The sequence below is a fragment of the Dermacentor silvarum genome, chromosome 10, assembly GCF_013339745.2.
Source record: "Dermacentor silvarum isolate Dsil-2018 chromosome 10, BIME_Dsil_1.4, whole genome shotgun sequence".
Taxonomy (NCBI): domain Eukaryota; kingdom Metazoa; phylum Arthropoda; class Arachnida; order Ixodida; family Ixodidae; genus Dermacentor; species Dermacentor silvarum.
This window is the reverse complement of record NC_051163.1, coordinates 123,659,127-123,677,865: the sequence shown is the minus strand read 5'-3', so window position 1 is coordinate 123,677,865 and position 18,739 is coordinate 123,659,127. Positions and strand designations below refer to the sequence as shown.

The 18,739-nt window shown below is 43.5% G+C and overlaps 1 protein-coding gene across 1 annotated transcript in view; it reads right to left on the bottom strand.

Annotated features, from left to right (window-relative positions):
• LOC119466573 (muscle calcium channel subunit alpha-1) overlaps positions 1–18,739 on the bottom strand; it is a 456,872-nt gene that overhangs the window by 173,167 nt on the left and 264,966 nt on the right. The window contains exons 3-4 of the mRNA XM_049657014.1: positions 8,071–8,386; positions 6,127–6,232 (exon numbers count right to left, since the gene is read on the bottom strand). Of these exons, the coding sequence (XP_049512971.1) occupies positions 6,127–6,232; positions 8,071–8,386 (422 nt within the window). The remainder of the gene's footprint in view (positions 1–6,126; positions 6,233–8,070; positions 8,387–18,739) is intronic.

Here is an 18,739-nt window from a genome sequence, read left to right as displayed (position 1 = left end):
ACGTCTCTTTCCGGTCGTAAGCACTTCAACGCTGGCAAAACTGACATGGGCACATTCGGATGTTGTAGTGTTCAATGGACGAAAGGATACTCCTCCGTTGCCTCGGCAGGCAAAAGTGGTACCAAACTTGTTCAAATTTTGCGTAGGCACACGCACACATATCACATGCCAAAACATGACTTATCACGTTTCAATAACACATTCCCAAGAGACAGACTGTTGCAAGACATGAATTTATAACGCGTGTGTGGAGCTGACCGCAACGCTCAAGCATTATTGGCATGCTCACGCGAGCCGACACGATCACACGTCCACGTACACACACACACACACACACACACACACACACACACACACACACACACACACACACACACGTTTGTCAATGTCATGTCTGTATATATTTATCTGACAATCAAATGTCAATAAGCCGGCGACGAAAATTGTCAACATTCCAATATTATCAAACATCTAGTAAATCGATTGACACGGTTGCAAATCTTCCCTTGCTTCTTTTAAACGAAGAACACTTCGTAGGCGCCTGTGTTCTTCTCGTTGTGTGGCATGTCATTTTGCGAGCCAACTGCTTCTTCTGCGCTAGTTGGGTCATAATTACTGCAGTTTGCAGCCTAAATTTAAAGAGACTGTAGTGGAACACGACACATGGCTGTCGTATGTGTGTCGCGTTGTGTCTGTCCTCTGTACTGTAGGCAACAGGGATTTGTGTGCGCGCGTGCAACTGTGTTGCTCTCAGTGCTACACTTCGCGAAGACGGCAGGGGGTCCCTCATGGAGATGTGTTTTATTTCGTCCATACCCTATAATGCATTAATTTGTTGATTACCTAACCTCTGTAATCCTCACATGCAAAGTCTACTAACACGCACTTGCCTATGGAAATCGGACACGGGCCGTGCGAGCTGGCGCAACTTCAAGGTAGCAATGACACCGCAAGGACCTTCTCGACCGTAACAGCATGGGTCACTCGACGGAATGTCTACTAAGCTGCCTTTTACAAGAAGAGGCGACCCAACTCATATGCTCTCCATTATTCAGACATTTTAATCTGACGTATGAGTTCGTCGTTTTTCTGGGCCAAATTAATTGAAAAATTATAACCCTCACGAAACGCTCACATATTCTGTCTTGAGCAACACATAAAGTACGTCGACGCCCTGCGATGCATGTCAGGTATAGCAGCAATTCTGAATTGCTGATGAAGCTTCATGTCACGCTCCTTTGTCAGAAAAACACATACATTCTCCTGTTTATGCGGAATATATCTGCCTACAATTAAATCCGACTTTCCAGGGGATCGCACAGTCTAACCACATGTACAGGGTTGAAACTGTACAAGGTTGAAAACAATGAAATTCTCGCCCAGGTTCTTCACACGCAAGAAGCGGCTCATTTCAGCCAAGGCAATCACCCACTGAGACGAGCTTTCTGAGAGATGTAGAAGTTTCTGCGATGGCAGTGCGGGCGGTCTAAACCAATTAGCCTGCTGTAGCACCCTTCGTAAGCTGTAATTTGAAAAGCTTACTTATGAATTTGAATTTATTCTTCGTAAGCAAAGATATATATATATACATATATATATATATATATATATATATAGGAAAATCAGAAGCACAACTTCGCGGTTATCTTGGGTTTCTTATTTTCCCAACAGTTTCGGTCGGTGGACCGACCGAAACTGTTGGGAAAATAATAAACCCAAGATAACCGCGAAGTTGTGCTTCTGATTTTCCTAAATACACTTGGCCCATTGAAAAATCCAGTTACTACTATATATATATATATATATATATATCCAGTTAAATATCCAGTTAAGTTAATCCAGTTAAATTCTTAACAAAATGTTGCTTTATGCATTGAAGCACAAAATTAACTGGAACGCCAATGCATTTCTCCGCAAAGTTCGGGAATTAATATATCGAAACTGGTGTCATCCTGAGAATTAATTCCAAGTGTACCCACCTTGTGAACTCCACGGCTACAATTTGTAAATTGCAATATGGGCCATCAGATAATTAGTTAAAAACTTAATTAGTGCATTTTTGTTAATTAGTCGATTATGCATGTCAATTTTTGTGCAAGTAATGTCCGCCTCTTCGAGTAGACCAGCTCATTAACTATAATTGGGCTATCTGCCACAGGCAACCTTAAATAAATTCTGAAAGTGTTCGCTGAAACACCCTGTATATATATATACAGAAAGGCAGAGAGGTCGGCCTGAGCTAAAACTTGCTCTGGCCTGCTACTCTACACTGGCGAAGAGGGACAGAGAGAAAAATGTCTGAAGAATGATGATGATAAAAGGAGGGGGTGCGTATATACAAGTTCACCTCGTTCTGCTTTCTCCAAACTCGTGCGTCCAGCCCAGTGGCTTGTAGAAAGACTAAAGCGGCACTGGTTATTAGGGCTGCGCTGTTTGCATTGGGCCAATGACCTAAAAGAAACTCGTCTGATAGCGGCCTCTTATCGACGTTTGCTATGGAAGAGGTCAGTTTTTGTCGTTCGTGTGCGTACGTGGGACAAACGAAAAGAGCTGGCAGTATTCAGAGTTGGGGCTAGTGTCACTGCAACCTATCAGATGTCTGTAACGCTTGGTGAAGGTGACATCAAGGCGAACCCGGTGCACCATGCTTGTTTGGCTTCTTTTCAGCTTGCGAGGCATGCGGGGAATCTCATTTCTGGGTCCCATTTATGCACTCGCTTGTGTCGTCGATCTGGTTGGGTCCACTGCTCCAACGTACGGTTGCGTATTATGCAACGAAGTAGGGCGTTTGTGTCGGTTTGTGAGAAGGCAATGCGAACTTCAAAAGCATTATTCAAAGCAGTCTTGGCTTCAGCGTCTGCCTGTTCGTTCCCTGTCACGCCACAGTGTGAAGGTATCCACTGAAAGGTGATATTACGGCAATTTCTATTTGCGTGGTCGAGATGCTCTGTAATTTCTACAGCCATTGCATAATACGGGCCCCGTCCGAGGGCAGAGTCAATGTTTTGAAGAGCCGGCTTGGAATCGTAGAGTATCGTCCATGAACGAGGAGGCTCCTCGGAGAGAAATCGAAGTGCCTCCCGGATAGCAACAAGTTCTGCGGCAGTTGATGTTGACCTATGGTCTAGTTTAAAACCGCCGTGCGATGATTATATGTGGGATGACGAAGGCTGCAGTGGAGGCAGGGGATGTGACAGAGCCAAAACAAAATATACAAAATAGGGGTAGCCACAATAAGCTACTGATTTCGGGGTGGCCGACCCTGCATACGACAACGGTTGAAGTAGGTTAAGAATGCTATTCGCGTAATAAATAACATATATATATATATATATATATATATATATATATATATATATAAGTACAACATAATTCGCAGAGAGTATTCTCGCATTGTTTTTTGTTTTTGTTTTTGTTTTTGCATCTGTGAGACACCTACAGATTTGTTCGCAAAATTATTGAGCAATGGTGGAAGGGTAAAAGTGATTCAATGTTTCGCATAGCTATCATGAGGAGTATATGTATGTGCCAAGCATTGGGGTGCCACGTAGTGTATACGGCAATACTTTCTCCTAATTCGTAAATCTCGCGGTCAAATGAATTGTTCTTTTTTCTGACCGAGCAGTATGACTGGAGTAAACGATGGTTATAATAATCATTTACATTTATAACATGCAATCCTTTAAAGAGTTGCTGCGCGTGAAAATCATATCGGGCATTTGCAATTATTCTCAGAAACTTATTTTGAATTAAGAACAGTGGTTTAGATTGGTTTTCGTCATTATGCCCCATACCAGCTATGCGTTGAATAACTGAGAATGAGTTAACGAGTTATATAGTAGTAGCGTTTTACCTTGAGGCATGATGCGTCTACATTTGTTTAGCACACCCGCGGTTCAGCACAATTTTTTATGAGTTTCCCAGATATGGTCATACCAATAAGATAAGCTTGAAAAATGTACGCCCAGCACATAAAAGTGCATTCTACTATTTCGATCACAATATGACCGAGTCTAATAACCGGCTGGTGACAACATTATTCTGGTCGTGACCACTTAGGGGTCGACGATCCCCCCACGACTCGCAGGACCTTTCAATAAAGTTGGTTTCATTCATTCATTCGTTGGACTTTTGTTTTTGTGGTATTAGTAAGTTAAGAATTGCCCTTCGTCCATTATAAGTACAGCGACATTGTTCCAGTGGAATCTGCATAGCAAATTCTTGTTACATGTGAATTTAAGGTAAAAGAGCGTAGGTCATTAACGTCAACACAAAACAAAAATGGCCCCGATATGCTGCCCAGAGGTGCTCCCACCTTCACAGATGTAATATCATAAGAAGATGCTCCAACTGATAAGTATTGCTTATGATGACACAAGCAAAAAACTATGAGCTTAAACGCAATGCCGTGTACACCGTAATAATGCAATTTATTAAGTAGTATTCCATGCTGTAAGAAATTAAACGCTTTCGATAAATCTACGTATACCAGCTGCCTATGTTAAATTGTGGTCTGAATTTTTAAATATTATTTCCTTTTGTTTTACCTGCGCGGTTTCTGTCGGACAATGCTGACAGAATCCATGTTGAAAATTATGCAGTAATGACTGCTTCATAAATAGACAATCTCTGGCACAAGAGCTGTTCTATCGCTTTTGAAAAGACAGGCAAAGCTGATATCAGTCTGTAGTTCAATACGTTTTTGTCACCACCCTTAAAAATTTATCACTTTTGCAACCTGCATGTTTTAGTTTGTGGGTTGCCGTTTTTTGCTTTTTTTTTTTGGGGGGGGGGGGGATACACCTGCGCAGAGGATAAGATGAAATGCATGTTAATGGATGCTCTATCTCATACACTACGTACTTTAGTGTTCCTAATTGCATGTTGTCTACGTCACAAACGCTACTGTTATTAAGGTTTATTATTGCGGATGCCACCTATTCATCGTCGCTATAGGGTACAAAAATGTAGTCTTTAGCCTCGTACAAGGTTTTTGTGTTGTTTTGTCTGTGTTCCGTTATTTATGAATTGGTTAATGAAAGGACAGTTAAGCAAATTAGCTAAAGCGGAACCAGAAGCACAATCGTTACTATAATATATTGATTAAATTTCATTGCATCCTTTATTACGCCCAAGCAATGCGTTTATTTATTGGTGAGGTCAGTATGCTATATGTCATGCGAAAAGAGATAAGAGTAATACGCCGACCTTGCTTAAATCCGCTTAAATTCGGCAAATACATTTTGGTCCTTGGTTTTTCGGGAAGGTAGCGTAAAATTGTTCTTTGAATTTAATTTTATCGCATATATCCTTGCTTACCAAAGGTTTCCGTATTTTGCGTGTCCGCTTAGCAGTTTTTGTCGGAAAATTTGAGTTATAAGCATTTTCACTACATTCATAAATTCATCGTATGCCTTACCCAAATATCTGACGTTATATATGTACTCCCATGTAGGGTATAATTAAATCGCGTCAAGCTTCTACCCAAGGTATTTTAATAAACGCTCTCACCTTTCTCTTTTTTTTTACGACAAACTGATTCTAAAACTAGAAAAACAGGTAAATGATCAGTCGCATTTTTTCATTATGAACGCTGTTTGCACTTCATCTCGCTTTGAGCATCACTTTAATATGGCATGCCATTGCGTATAGCTAGGTTGAAAGTGCCGGTATTGATCCTGCAGTACGTGACGTGTCAAGTCCATCTTTTTTGTCGACTTCCCCAATGCATGTAAAAATATCGCTCGCAGTTTGTGAGCATTTATGCAACCTGCAGTTGTGTGGCAAGAACCAGACGAAATTTTAGGTTAGTACATCGCCAAGATCTTGTGAACTCTGAACTTTAGAACTTCCCAGTGGGACTTGTCGATCACTTCCTCTTTTATCTACCAAACAAAGTTTAATGAAAGCGTAGTACCGGCCAGCACGTGTCAGACACTCAAAACACGAGTTTAATTAAACGAAAATATCAGCTTTAAACACATCGCACGACAATAAAAAAGGCATATCCAATTCCGAAGTTGGTATCTCCGAGAGCTCCGATAGGAAAATTGGGCAAGAAAAGACGGTGATGTCCTACCAGAGGGAAGGATAAAAAATAAAGTACCACATGTGGCGACCACTTACCAGAGTGGCATTCACTTGGTTGGAATCACTGTTGGGATAGGGAGTGTAAACAGCTAAAGCCACACAGTTGGCGAAAATTGTTAACAGAATTAGATATTCAAAAGGCCTGAAAAAGAAGGAAGGAAATGACAGTCAAGGATAACTTCGCGAAGGCGGAAGCTTCAGCACAACATTCTTTAGGACATGCAAAGCCTGGTCAAGTACATGACAGCATACATGGATACGTTAAGCTTAGCATTAAAACAGGTTCCCTCACCGGAAAGCATGCAACTTGCCTGAGCCCTTTTACTTCAAATATTGATAAAGAGTCCGTGAACACTCTGAACATAGAATGTGAATGGAGCAGTCTGTTTTTCTAATAATGTTTAATCTGATGGTCTGATACTTGAAATTTGCGGATTTCTATTTCTGGATGAATATTCGCAATGAAAACCGTAGTTGGTGCTTGAACGGTGAAAAGATTTTCAAACACCTCTTAAGAAATCCTTTGTCAAACCAATTTAACTTCAGATACTTAATAATTCCTTCGATGGCTTATCTGAAACACTGAGCTTCATGAGCCGTTTAATCTGTGTAGTCACCAGTTTCTGAGAGCTCGCGTGTAATGATAAGTGCCCGTTTGCTCTTGAGAGGCAAGATAAATTTTCGTCCTCCAATATTCGTTTGTTTTAAAGCGGCAGCAGTTCGAAGACTCCACGCAGACTTTGAAAGTAGAGGTATCTGCGCAGTACCTTTGGAGGCCACAATCGCCAATAATATAGCGAAAGAAGACGATGCTAATTGTTTTCAGCCCAAAGCAGCACTTAGAAGATGGCGCACACGCTGAGAGAGCCTGCTGCTCTCGCAGTACGAGTTCAGAGCAGGACGAAACGCTGAGTCATGCTGATTTCTTTTCATTTTTCTTACTCGCGATTAAGCACGTTCGTTGGCACTTCATCACTGTTTTCTTTTTGTTTTTTTCAGTATCCTTGATCATCCAGCACGCCTAATGCAATGATATGGAAGGGAACAAGCAATTCCAACCTCACTACGGGACCCTACCGTTAGTCTTAGTAAGCGATGACATTTACAGCGTCTGTATTTTGCTCTGTGCGGATGTTTTTCTCCATGCGTACTTTTAAAGCAAAAAGTACTGCATATTCGCTTCATTTCAGGTGTATGTTAGTTCTCTAGTTCGTAATAATTAATCGAAAGTGCCGGGGCAACCGTTGACTGCGGGAATATCGGGTGTAAATATATTCCTCATAGTACTGCATATATATATATATATATATATATATATATATATATTGTGCATCAGGACAACATGTTTACATGGTAGTACGAAACCTGCACGATCCCGTGATCCGAAATCACGGCACAACTACACATACACTACCGTGCACGCATCGCTTTTTAAATAATAATGGGTTCATGACCAATGAAGGACATTAACACATAAACCGAAAGCATCAGTGAAAATGAACGCACTCGTGCAACATAATACCCTGACTTGGCCACGTGATTACAGTGACGAGCTGCTTAAATTTTAAAAGTAGGTTTTCTGGTAACCGAAGCTACGTTCTCAAGTAAGTATTAGGTTGTTGTTTTTGGTCTGCATTATCGAATTAATAACTTGCTATTCCTGCCTACCTTCTTCACGCGGACGTTTATTTGTCGATTTATGTGGCGAAATCAGTTCACGTATTTCGTTTCTGTAATGGCTCGATGCGCACGTGACGGCGATTTATTGTCATGCTTTTTTTTTTTTCTCGACGATCTATGCGGGGAAATAAGTGCGCTGTTGAACGCTGCGGACCAGAAACTGCGATGCTGCAAAACACTTGAGCAAAGAAAATACAATCAGAACGTCTTCATTGAAAGTATACTTCGAACAAAACTGCGTTTCAGTGCATACATTGACTGTGTCTTTATTGTTTAAAAGAACTGCCACCAAAAGGATACTTCCACTCGACGACGCTAATGCAGAGCTTCCGCAGCGGGTTGCCGAGTCCGAGGCAGAAGAGCGCCCGCAGGGGCCTCTCGACCAGCTTGGGGCCCTTGCGCGGGGCCCTCCGGCGCTCACGTGACGAGGCTCCGCCAGAGGCGCCCCCTGCCGGGCCGGCCGAGGCAGCGGCGGCCGCCCCACCGCCGCCGCCGCTGTGCTGGCTGCTCAGCGTGTTCATGGCGTCGGCGGCGCCCAGCGCCGTGTGCCACGCGCTGGACAAGGGACGGCCCGCGCTGCCGCTGCTCGTGCGGCTCCCGCCGCCAGGGCCCGAGCCTGCGCATGGTAACGACACGACACCGTCAGACACACACTAAGGACAGAATTTCACATTCAGCGCAACCGGGTTCGCTGCAGGGCAAAAGATTCGCACAGTTTTTTTTTCCGAATAACACGTATTACATCAGCCGAAAACATCCTATGTCGACAGGTTTCCTAACCTCATCGAACAAACAAATCGTCTGCTGTTTTCAGCTCTTCAATGTAGGCTCAACTAAAGGAAACTCATTTCCTTGGCGTGCATTCTCTAATAGGCCACCGTTAATTGAAGGCTATGTCTTAGCTGACTTCAAACGCTGTTGGCGTATCTGGGAGATCGTTATCTTGTAACAACTTCCAGAAAAAAACGATCGGTTAGGTGACTTCTAGATGACGAACGAACATGAAAATTGCAGAAGTGATTCCTCTCCGTGTCCATAACACGTTATATGTCCATAGCGACGAAGTATATACTAAAACTGAGTATAATTAGACGTAAACATGGTGGCATATGAGTGCCTGCGTCACTGTCGCCCTCTGCAGCGCCGCCGTCGGGTGTCGTCTAACGTAACTGCCGCGCCCTACGCCGCACGGCGCGATGTGCCTCAGTTCAGGACAGAGAAGCAGGGAGAGCCGCTGGCCGCGCGAGTGCTTCGCCCCAGCCTTCGGCATATGTTCCAAAGAAACGGTAAGCACACAGAGCGTATAGGCCCTATGCCTCGTGGTAGTGTGACAGGTAGGTAGGAAGGAGGAATAGACGGAAAGACAGTGAGGTTAGCCAGTTCTCAGACCGGCTGGCTACCCTGTGTTGGGGAAAGGGTGTAAGGGGAATAAAATATAATAGAAAAGAGATGTTACAAAAAAGGAAAGAAGATAAAAAAATCGTGACTTTAGGAGTGACAGAGATATATAGAACAAAAAGTAGGCGCGACAGATATTCCACAGTATAAAACACTGAAACAAAAGAAAGATTCGACCAAGCCTCAACGCTAATCAAGACATGTCGTAGTAGATACGAAATGAGTGTATAGTAAACCTGAAAACATCATTTATTTATCTAATCATTTGAAACAGCTTGCACGTCGACCTAAACTTTTTTTTTTTAGTTTCGACACCTTGCTTGACCCTTTCTTGACCCACTTGAGCGGGGACAGATTGGGGGAGGAAGAGGGCTTGGAAGGCCGTATGGTAACACAGAAATTTCGGGTGGATGCAAGGGGGATGTCTGGAGTGCCACCCACTGGCTCCGCCACTGCCTATAGGGACGAGCGTATATCTGAAAGAGCTGGAGTTGTGAGAAGAAAGTCAACCTGCAATCGTGGAAAGTGTTTTCAGAGCCTAGTGTTAGCGGCTTGTATAGGTAGAGCCACTTGTGCAATATTTGACCACAGAGGAGCAGAATTATTCCGGAAGCCTATTCTATTTCTCTGTTTTTTTTTTGTTTTTTTTTTTTTTACCGGCAATGCCTAGCCCTAACGAAGCAACAACCCATATTTTGTACCCGACTCCCTTTTCACGGAGGAAAGAAAGATTGGTGGGGTAACCAATGAAAAAAATGCACGACTGTCACTCTTGGCTGTCGCGACCGTTAATGTTTTCTTTCCTTTTCAAATCAATAAACGGTAAGCAATAAGCCCCGAAGACGTCTGGTATCATTGCGACAATCTTTAAAAGATCCTAGTCCTTGTTTATTGTTACTTTTTTTAACCTCGCGATGTTTATATTTGTTTATTTATTATTATTATTTTGTTTAACGTCACCCATATGCATTGTGTCCCTACTCGCAACGTTTAATATTATTATGAATGAATCAATAATGCGAGTAAACTTTTTTCGTATAAAAGCTTGGGCATTTTACGATGAAGTCAACCTTCGTGATGACGATACGAAATCCGTTGGCAGGTTGAATTCCCTAGTATTTTATGAGCGGAACCTGGTGCTTGGGCGCGAACCTTGCACCTGCCAGTGAGGGTGCCATGTTGCATCTCCAAATTCCGGGTGATGTTTCCAGGCTGAGAGAGAAATTTTGCCTGTTGATGGCCGCCATATCCTGGAGATTTGTGTCCCTGATCGTGCAGTCACCTCCCATTATAAAAAGCGAAACATGGGCTTAGCAATTCGAGACGCAACCGCCTCCAAGGAACTTCCAACACGTTTCCAAAAGGTTTCCGGACTCCAAGTAGGCAAAGTATTTTCTTTTTTTGATCCATACGATGTCTGCTTAAATCATTTGTGCGTAAGAATAATGCGTTCTTGGTAATTCGTACGAAGAACCCTATCCGAGTTTCAAGCAGGTTCAAAAATTCGGAGCAGGCGTCCTTGCAATGCGTCGCCTAACGTATCGGATGCACCGTAAACATATCCGAAGGTTCTGGAAAGCATGATACATGTGTCCGCGTCCAATCCTGCGTACGCAGTACAGGTCAGTCAAAGGCATCAGGATAATCAGTTTTTATGAAAACATTTTTCGGCAGAGATAATCAAAATCCAATAGAAGTTATGTGGAATGCAAGCTATGTACACGGCCTGAAGGATACAAAAACTGTGCACTCAACAGTCACCGAACAGCAATCACCAAACTCGCCCGCGGCAGCCGCATTTCGATGGGGGCGAAATGCAAAAACGCCCGTGTGCTTGCATTGTAGTGCACGTTAAAGAACCCCAGGTGGTCGAAATTACACCGGAGCCTTTCACTACGGCGTGCCTCATAATCAGAACTGCTTTTGGCGCGTAAAACCACGATATGAGACGATAACAAGCTCTGAGACGATATATAAGAAGGTGCAGCTCGTCGAAAATTACCCGTGAATCATTCACGGTGCGCTGTAGGAGCAGTGAATTCTGCTCAATGGGTCATCACCTGTACTGATCCCGCCGCATCCTTTGGCAATACCCTACCTGCCTTCCGTTTACACTGTCAGCGTCGCACGGCATTGGCACTGTACGTCGCCGTTTGAATGGCACAGCGTATAGCCAACAACGGCTGCTTTCCACTGAATGCCTGCTCCCATATTTTCCATATTTGAGGACACATGGAGTACAAGTCTTTGTTCATGAATAACACGCCGATACTTACAAAAAGACCACGTCTTCGCGCTGCGTTTATTTAGTCAATTCCTAAGAGAGTTGACGGGAGTGGTAAGAATGTTTGTACGAAAACGGCAATAATGAGCTCACAAATTTGTTTTTGGAATCAACGTAATTACTGTGCTTTCAGGCACGTATTTATTCTCGAATGCTTAAAGTGATCGATCATCCGGCAAAGAAGTTCACTGACTTGAGCGCACGTGTTTACGAAGCTGAGATGGAGGCAATCAATCACCACAGCCAACCAAATTTGTAATGATAAGGGCATGTTCGCGCGTTTAAGTGCTTCTGTCCTTTTGTCGAACAAGTTATTTTACGATAAAATTGAACTTTTCTACTAACTCTGCTTGTAACAGAAACTAACTAAACCATTGTAATAACAAACCCTTACGTAAATGAATAATCATCCACATTAAACAAATGCCGAAACGCAGACTCCTTTTTCAGCTGAACCACTACTTGAAAACAAACACGAAATTAAGCAAGTAATTATGCAGTTCCAACACTCATCTTTGCAGTCTATGCGAAGCGAAGCTTTTGCGAAGTGTTAATCCAAGGCCATTTCATTGGATTCAGTTGAATTTCATTGATTCAAGTTGTCCATTTCATTCCTGCGTCTTTGACGCAAAGGACTCTGGCTCACGCGCATGCGTGGTGGTGGTGCTCTCACGCACCCATGCTATACGCAATGTGACACACGCGGTGGCGATCACCTCAAATAACTAGTTTGCGTTGGCACAATACATGCAATTGTGGTCTAATGAAATAAAGAAAAGCATTGTGTTCTAATGCTTGGGCATCGGGCTGCGGTGCTGGGGGACCGAGTTTTGATCTCATGGATCCCGATACCATCGCGCACGTAATTCAATGTTGCCGTTTTTACAGTACGAGCTATTGGGCAAGACAGCGGCAGCAGCCATGTCCAGAAAATTCAGGGAGGGCTCGCAAAGGAAGTATCGCGTTACATAAAAAAGGCATATACGCAATAGGGACCTATGCCATTTTGCCGAGAGACGATCGAGGCCGTCACAGTCTCTCGGAGAAAAAATAATAATTACAAAAAGAAAGCCGCACACACATTAGAAGAAACGGCAGTGATGGTGTGTCACTACTGAAACCGATGTCACGTAAGCACAGACAGAAAATCAATCAATCAATCAATCAATCAAATCTTTATTTCCAACATTTTGTTGCAATTTGTTGGGGGTCCTTCAGGCGAAAAGCTGTGTAAACAGCTTGAAAGTGCCTGAAGGCCCTTTATGACAGCACTACAGACAGCGTACAACAAAATAAAGCATATAAGCGTATATGAGTTGTATTAATCAAAACATATTAGATATCAGTTTGTGCACAACAGTGGCAATTTGACAGAGTTATTGAAAAGTAAAAAAGCAAAAAAAACACAACTTCATGTCATAATGAGAACTAAAGTAAATACCATAAGTATACAAAGAAAGATAGCGATACATTAACAACAGTTTATTAGATCTGCGCGCTTGTTTTCACGCACAGGCGTCATGGATCACTGGAAAACAAAAAATGATGTCTCATTTGTTTCCGGGTTAATGCATGAACGTCAATACCTTCGTTTTCATATTTATTGAAAAGAGAAGGGACATTGTAGACTAGTGACTGCATTAGGTAATTAGTGCGCCTTATCGGGACAAGCCATTTGTCCTGGCTACGGGTGCGTTGGTCACTTAACTGCCGTTGTAGTCCTGACAGCGATTTCAGAAGTGAGGAGAACTTTTTAGAGGAAAATAAGTATGAATACAGCAAACGAAAGTAATACACCTCAGTAACTCTAATTATGTTAAATTTGGTGAAAAGGTGTAATGTTGTGTGGAGATATGGAACGTTGGCTATAATTCGAAGTGCACGTTTCTGAAGAACAAGAAGTTTGTGTATGTTAGTATTTGTAGTGGTGCCCCACACTAGCGTGCAGTAGTTAATATGTGACGCAAATAGTGCCTGATAAATTTGCAATTTCACGTTTTCCGGAAAGAAATGGCGACATCGTGACAAGGCACCTGTTGCTGATACCAAGGATTTCGACAACATGTCAACATGGGGTGTCCAATTCAGTACAGTATTGAAAATGACACCAAGTACCTTATGTTCGCTAACAATCTCAATTGGTACATTATCAAGCAGCAGTTCGTCGCATAGAGATACCTGTCTACCCCTGGTCCTAAACAGGATTGCTTTGGATTTTTTGTTATTAATTTTGAGGCCGTTGCGGCTGGACCATTCTAATAAAGTGGAAAGGAACGCGTTCGCCTTACGAATGACCTCGTCAGCCACTGGACCAGAGACAAACAGGCTGGTATCATCCGCGTATAGAACGATTGTTGCATCGTTCAGCGTGTCTATCATGTCGTTAATGTAGATGTCGAACAGAAGTGGGCCTAAGACGCTGCCCTGTGGGACACCTGACCCTATTGCCCTGCTGGAGGAAATACTATTTCCTATGACAACGCTCTGCCTGCGATCAAGCAGATACGAACACATCAGAGAATGAGCCACTCCGCGTACACCGTAGGCCGTCAACTTTGTTAAAAGAGTTTTGTGCTGTAGACGGTCAAATGCCTTACTATAGTCAATAAATATTCCGAGAACTAAGTTTCCTTTTTCTAGGCTATTGATAATTAATTCCTTCTGGATAAGCAGTGCGGTTTCGGTAGAGCGTCCTTTGCGGAAACCATGTTGACAGTCGTTTAGGGCGTTATGTTTGATAAGGAAGCCATTTAGACGAGAGAAAATAATTTTTTCCAGACCCTTGGAAAATATTGGCAGTATTGAGATCGGTCTGTAATTGCCCAAGTCGTTTTTATCACCACCCTTGAATATGACTGACACTTTGGCTGTTTTCATTGCACTAGGGAAAGAACCAGATTCAAAAACCAAGTTAAATATGTATGTTAAGTAGGGTGCAATAATATCAATCACGTATTTTACAGGACAAACTTGGAACCCATCAATATCAGTTGCTTTACTGTTTTTCAGTCCGATGAATGTTCGACAAACTTCTGCATTATCTGTTGGCTCCAAAAAAATAGTTTGCGTGCACTTATCTGTGATCCCCGCGTCTATGGGGCCCTGTGTAGTTGGCGCCACGTTTGTGAAGTACTGGTTGAATTCTTCGGCCAATGGGGTGCCAGAGATTTTGTTATTATTTAAAGTTATTTCCAACTCAGGAGAATCGGAACTTTTTGGATTAAGTACATCGTTTATAATTCTCCAAGTTATGTCTGGTTTCTTTTGCGCATCATAAAACAGGTCATGATAATAAGAATCCTTAGCTTTTCTGAGATCTTTGTTTAATTTGTTTCTGTATTTTTTCAATGTTGCAAGGTCCGAAGAATCGCGCGAACGCAGAAATTTCCTGAATAACTTGTTTTTTTCATTGATCATTTTTACATATTCAGGACGGACCCACGGCTTTCTAATCTTCTTTTTCAATTTTACTGTTTTGTATGGAAACGAAATGTTGTATATGCGACGAAAGATCAACAGGAACTGATTGTAGGCTTCTGAAGCATCATTTTGGGAATATATGGAAGACCAGTCGCAGTTCAGCACGCATGTGCGAAATGAATTGAGGTTTTCACTTGACATAGGCCTGTATAGCATGGTTGATTTACGTTGTTGATTCTTGCGAGTAAAGTAAGAGCACACGATGAAATACTTCGGATAGCCAGAAAGCAAAGTAACAGATAGGTCGAACTTAACCTAAGCACACAATATCTTGCCACCATGTACTTACTGCACTGGAATAAATAGCAGGGAGGAAATCTTCAAACTCAAATTTAAGCTGATTTGGAAAAGTTCCAGGGGAGAGGAAAGAACACAGGATGAAAGCTCTCACACAAATCGACATACAACTCGACAAAAAGATTAATGCTCAAATTATAGTTTTTACTCCGGCAATATTGTCATGATGAAGCTAAAAGGAATAATTATAGCCACAATATCTCGAGGAATATCATATCATAGTATCATAGCTTAGCATAGTAATAAGGTATGTAATTTTTTAATCCGTATTGGCAAAGTATCAGACAGTAGCGCACCCAGGATCTCTGCCAGGGGGGGTGTCAGTTTGCCTTAAGTTGCCAGTACCAACTAAACAGCACTAATTTCAATTTCGTCACGGGAAATTGTCAAAAAATGTGCCTTTTGCGCAAGTTTGCGGGTGAGCAGACGATTGCGTGTCTTACATCGTAGTTGGAGTACTCAAAGGCGCAAGGAAAGAAAAGGGGTTAAACAAAAGGCGGGGTTAACTCGGCCTCAGGGGGGGGGGGGGGGGTTACAACCCCCGAACCCCCCCGTCGGTGCGCCACTGGTTTCAGAGTATCATGTATTTTTTTCGTTATATAAAAATACTCCTTGAACAGCCCCTCCTCCTCCAGGAAGAGATGTGATAAGTGATGCATCAACTCTGTGAGATGCTGATGAGAAAATTCACTCTTGTCATTATTTTCCCATCTAGCCGTGGCCTTCAAAACACCATCAGCCTGATAACAGGAGCTGCGCTGTTGAGGGCTGTGAACGAAATACTGAGTTTTCGTAGCGCCATCACACTTTTGACGTGAAGTGAAAATGGCAGCAACCGTATTTCGTGCAAATAAATGAGCACCGGATGAAAACTTTGCACTAACTATGAATTAATGAGTTCCGAGTCACCAGCTAACGACCCGAGCAGAATTATTCCAAAAGGGCCTAAGTTCTTTCAGTATACATCAAGCTAGCGTCAAGGCTACGTTGTTTATTATTGGGCGTGAAGTTGCGAAGTGCGCACAGTTGAACGAGCCACCAATCCGGCATTTCGTTTTTCGCTCCTCTATACTCATAGGAATTGGTAAGTACTGCATTCTGATAAATGGCCCTCAAAACGTACCTTGCTTCATGTAGATGAAACAGACACTCATCTCTTGTGTGATGATCTTGTTTTCACGTGTCGTGGTCTGCCATGGTTCGATGGTCATGTGCGATCTGGTTGTATACCAATTATAGTCTTTCTAGGCGAGCATTTCGTGAGTCAATGAAGTGTGCGTCTCTTTGTCTAGTCCTTTTATTGCGATAGCAATTATATGGACACTCCAAAGCAGATTTCTGCCGTCGGCGTCGCCGTCGCCGTCGCCATCAGGTTCCGTATGACGTCAATGGAGATGAAATCGTCGCCGCGCGCCGCCGAACGCTGTATGTGCGAGTGAAAGGGCGCGAGGGACGCGCGCTTTCACGGGGAGTGAGCGCACGGCGGAGAACAAACGCGCGTTCTGTGACGTGCTTCCTTAAGGGCTGCAGAAGTAGGCGTCTCTTTCCGCCTTTACAATCACCACTTTACATCATGTAGAGCAAACGCGCCTTCTTCTGACGCACGAACGGCCTTGGGGGGGGGGGCAGGGAAGGGAGGCGACGTTTTGCTGCGGCACCAAGTGCCTATTTATATCAGAGGCTCCGGCAACAGTCACCAACGCCGCACGCATTTTGAGCGAACGCGGGCAAAACGCCGACGGCGTCGACAACAGTGCTGTGTGTTGCCGGTGCTGCTGCATGTCCAAGTTTGTACAGCGGATAAAACTACTATCCTTACTCCGTATAGCTCTCTACTAAGTTGCTATTGCAATTGATGCTTCGCCTTTCGGGTGAAACTGCGACAACTTTTTTTTATGCTTTCCGCAGTTTTCTGTAACATGATAAAATATGCAGTCCAGCTTCACTTCTACGACGCTTTTGGCTCCGCCAACAGGATCCCACCAAGGCGTCAATTTCCAACTGCGCCTTTAGCGACCAGGCGCAGTTGGAAATTGACGCCTTGGTGGGCCCGGCACGCGGCGGCGGCCACTGGAGTCCTGGACTAAGGACCCCCCCCCCCCCCTCTGGCCCCCTTAACCCTATTTTACCTCAATAACGTTATTTCTCTCTCTCTCTCTCTTTCTCTCAAACTGCGTACAGTGTGACACCCCGTGGAGCACTTCCTCGTACTGTCCAAAGTATGACCAACAGTGATCCCATTTGCGAAGCCATTTGAACAGCGACTAAATTTAAGATTACCAAAATACTTGGTTCACGATCATGCCCGCTAAACAGAGCTGTGCCTCGACAGCCCCGCGAGAATTTATTGTAAACAGCAATCTCATTATTATGGTACTAAAGGGCAGATTTTGATTAAGTCCTTGTGAATCGATTCCTTATACAAGGACTTCTTGAAAAATGACATTAGTCAGTTATGCGCATAATAGTGTTTTTATTCTAAAGTGTACACGAACTTTTACTTAACGCGGTTGCATATGGATCGCTTTTCCAGACTTGGGATATTTTTCGGTTGTTAACAATTATTTGTTTTTGCAAACTTAGTACGCATGTGTGTGTGCAACACGCGTGTGCGTATTTCTCAACTGCGCATTCGAATAGCCGACTCTAATGTAGCGTACCGTCCCACAAGCTGAGCCTTTTTTTCTCAGGAAGTTTTTCTCCTTAGCCAGCCAGTAAAATTTTCGGAATTTCTCGCACACGGTGGAGCCCTTCTCGGCCATCCGTGCTGACTGTTCGTTTTCATGAAGACGCGCAACTTTCTCCACTGGAACGCTTTGCTCGAAGATAAAAGTTTGAATGGAAAACGTGCCTTACATATTATAATTTGGGCGCTTATTCCCAAAGGCGTCCTTACTCGAGAACCTTTCGCAAGAGCAGATGCCTGCCAAAGGCGTGGCAAATGCGCTGATGGGCATCTTAACCAAACCTGCCGGCTTTGACAAAAAGCATTTACGAACATGACGCTTTGTGAAGTTTGTTCCTGCTCTCTGTTATTTTTTTACCTATTTTATTCTACGGATTCTCTATAGAAGCGAAAAAGAAGTTACAGGCCTGCGCGGCACACGCAGCCACAGTAACAGCGTAAGCTGAAGAGTAGGTTCAATTTCTGCACCACGCCCAACTGCTTCGCGGCAAAGTCTCTTCGCCTCGCTTCGACGAGAACGATCTCAACTGTCCGCCCGGCGTCGACGGTGAGCTGCGGCTTGCAATGCCCTCTGCACAACAGTCTGCTGAGCTCGATGATGCCTGGTTGTAGCCGCGCACGTGGCTCTACGATTAGCTTCTTCAGCAGCGGTTCGCACCTTGCTAGGAGGCGCCATAACGTGTTCCGAAGAGGTATCCAGAATACGTGGCGCACACACATCTCACATCCCTTGACCCGTGGCACGGTACGCTGTTGATGTTGACGATTATTGTTTATTGGAATTTTCTAAACGGGCTGGTGACAAATAGTCGCGTAGCCTGCTT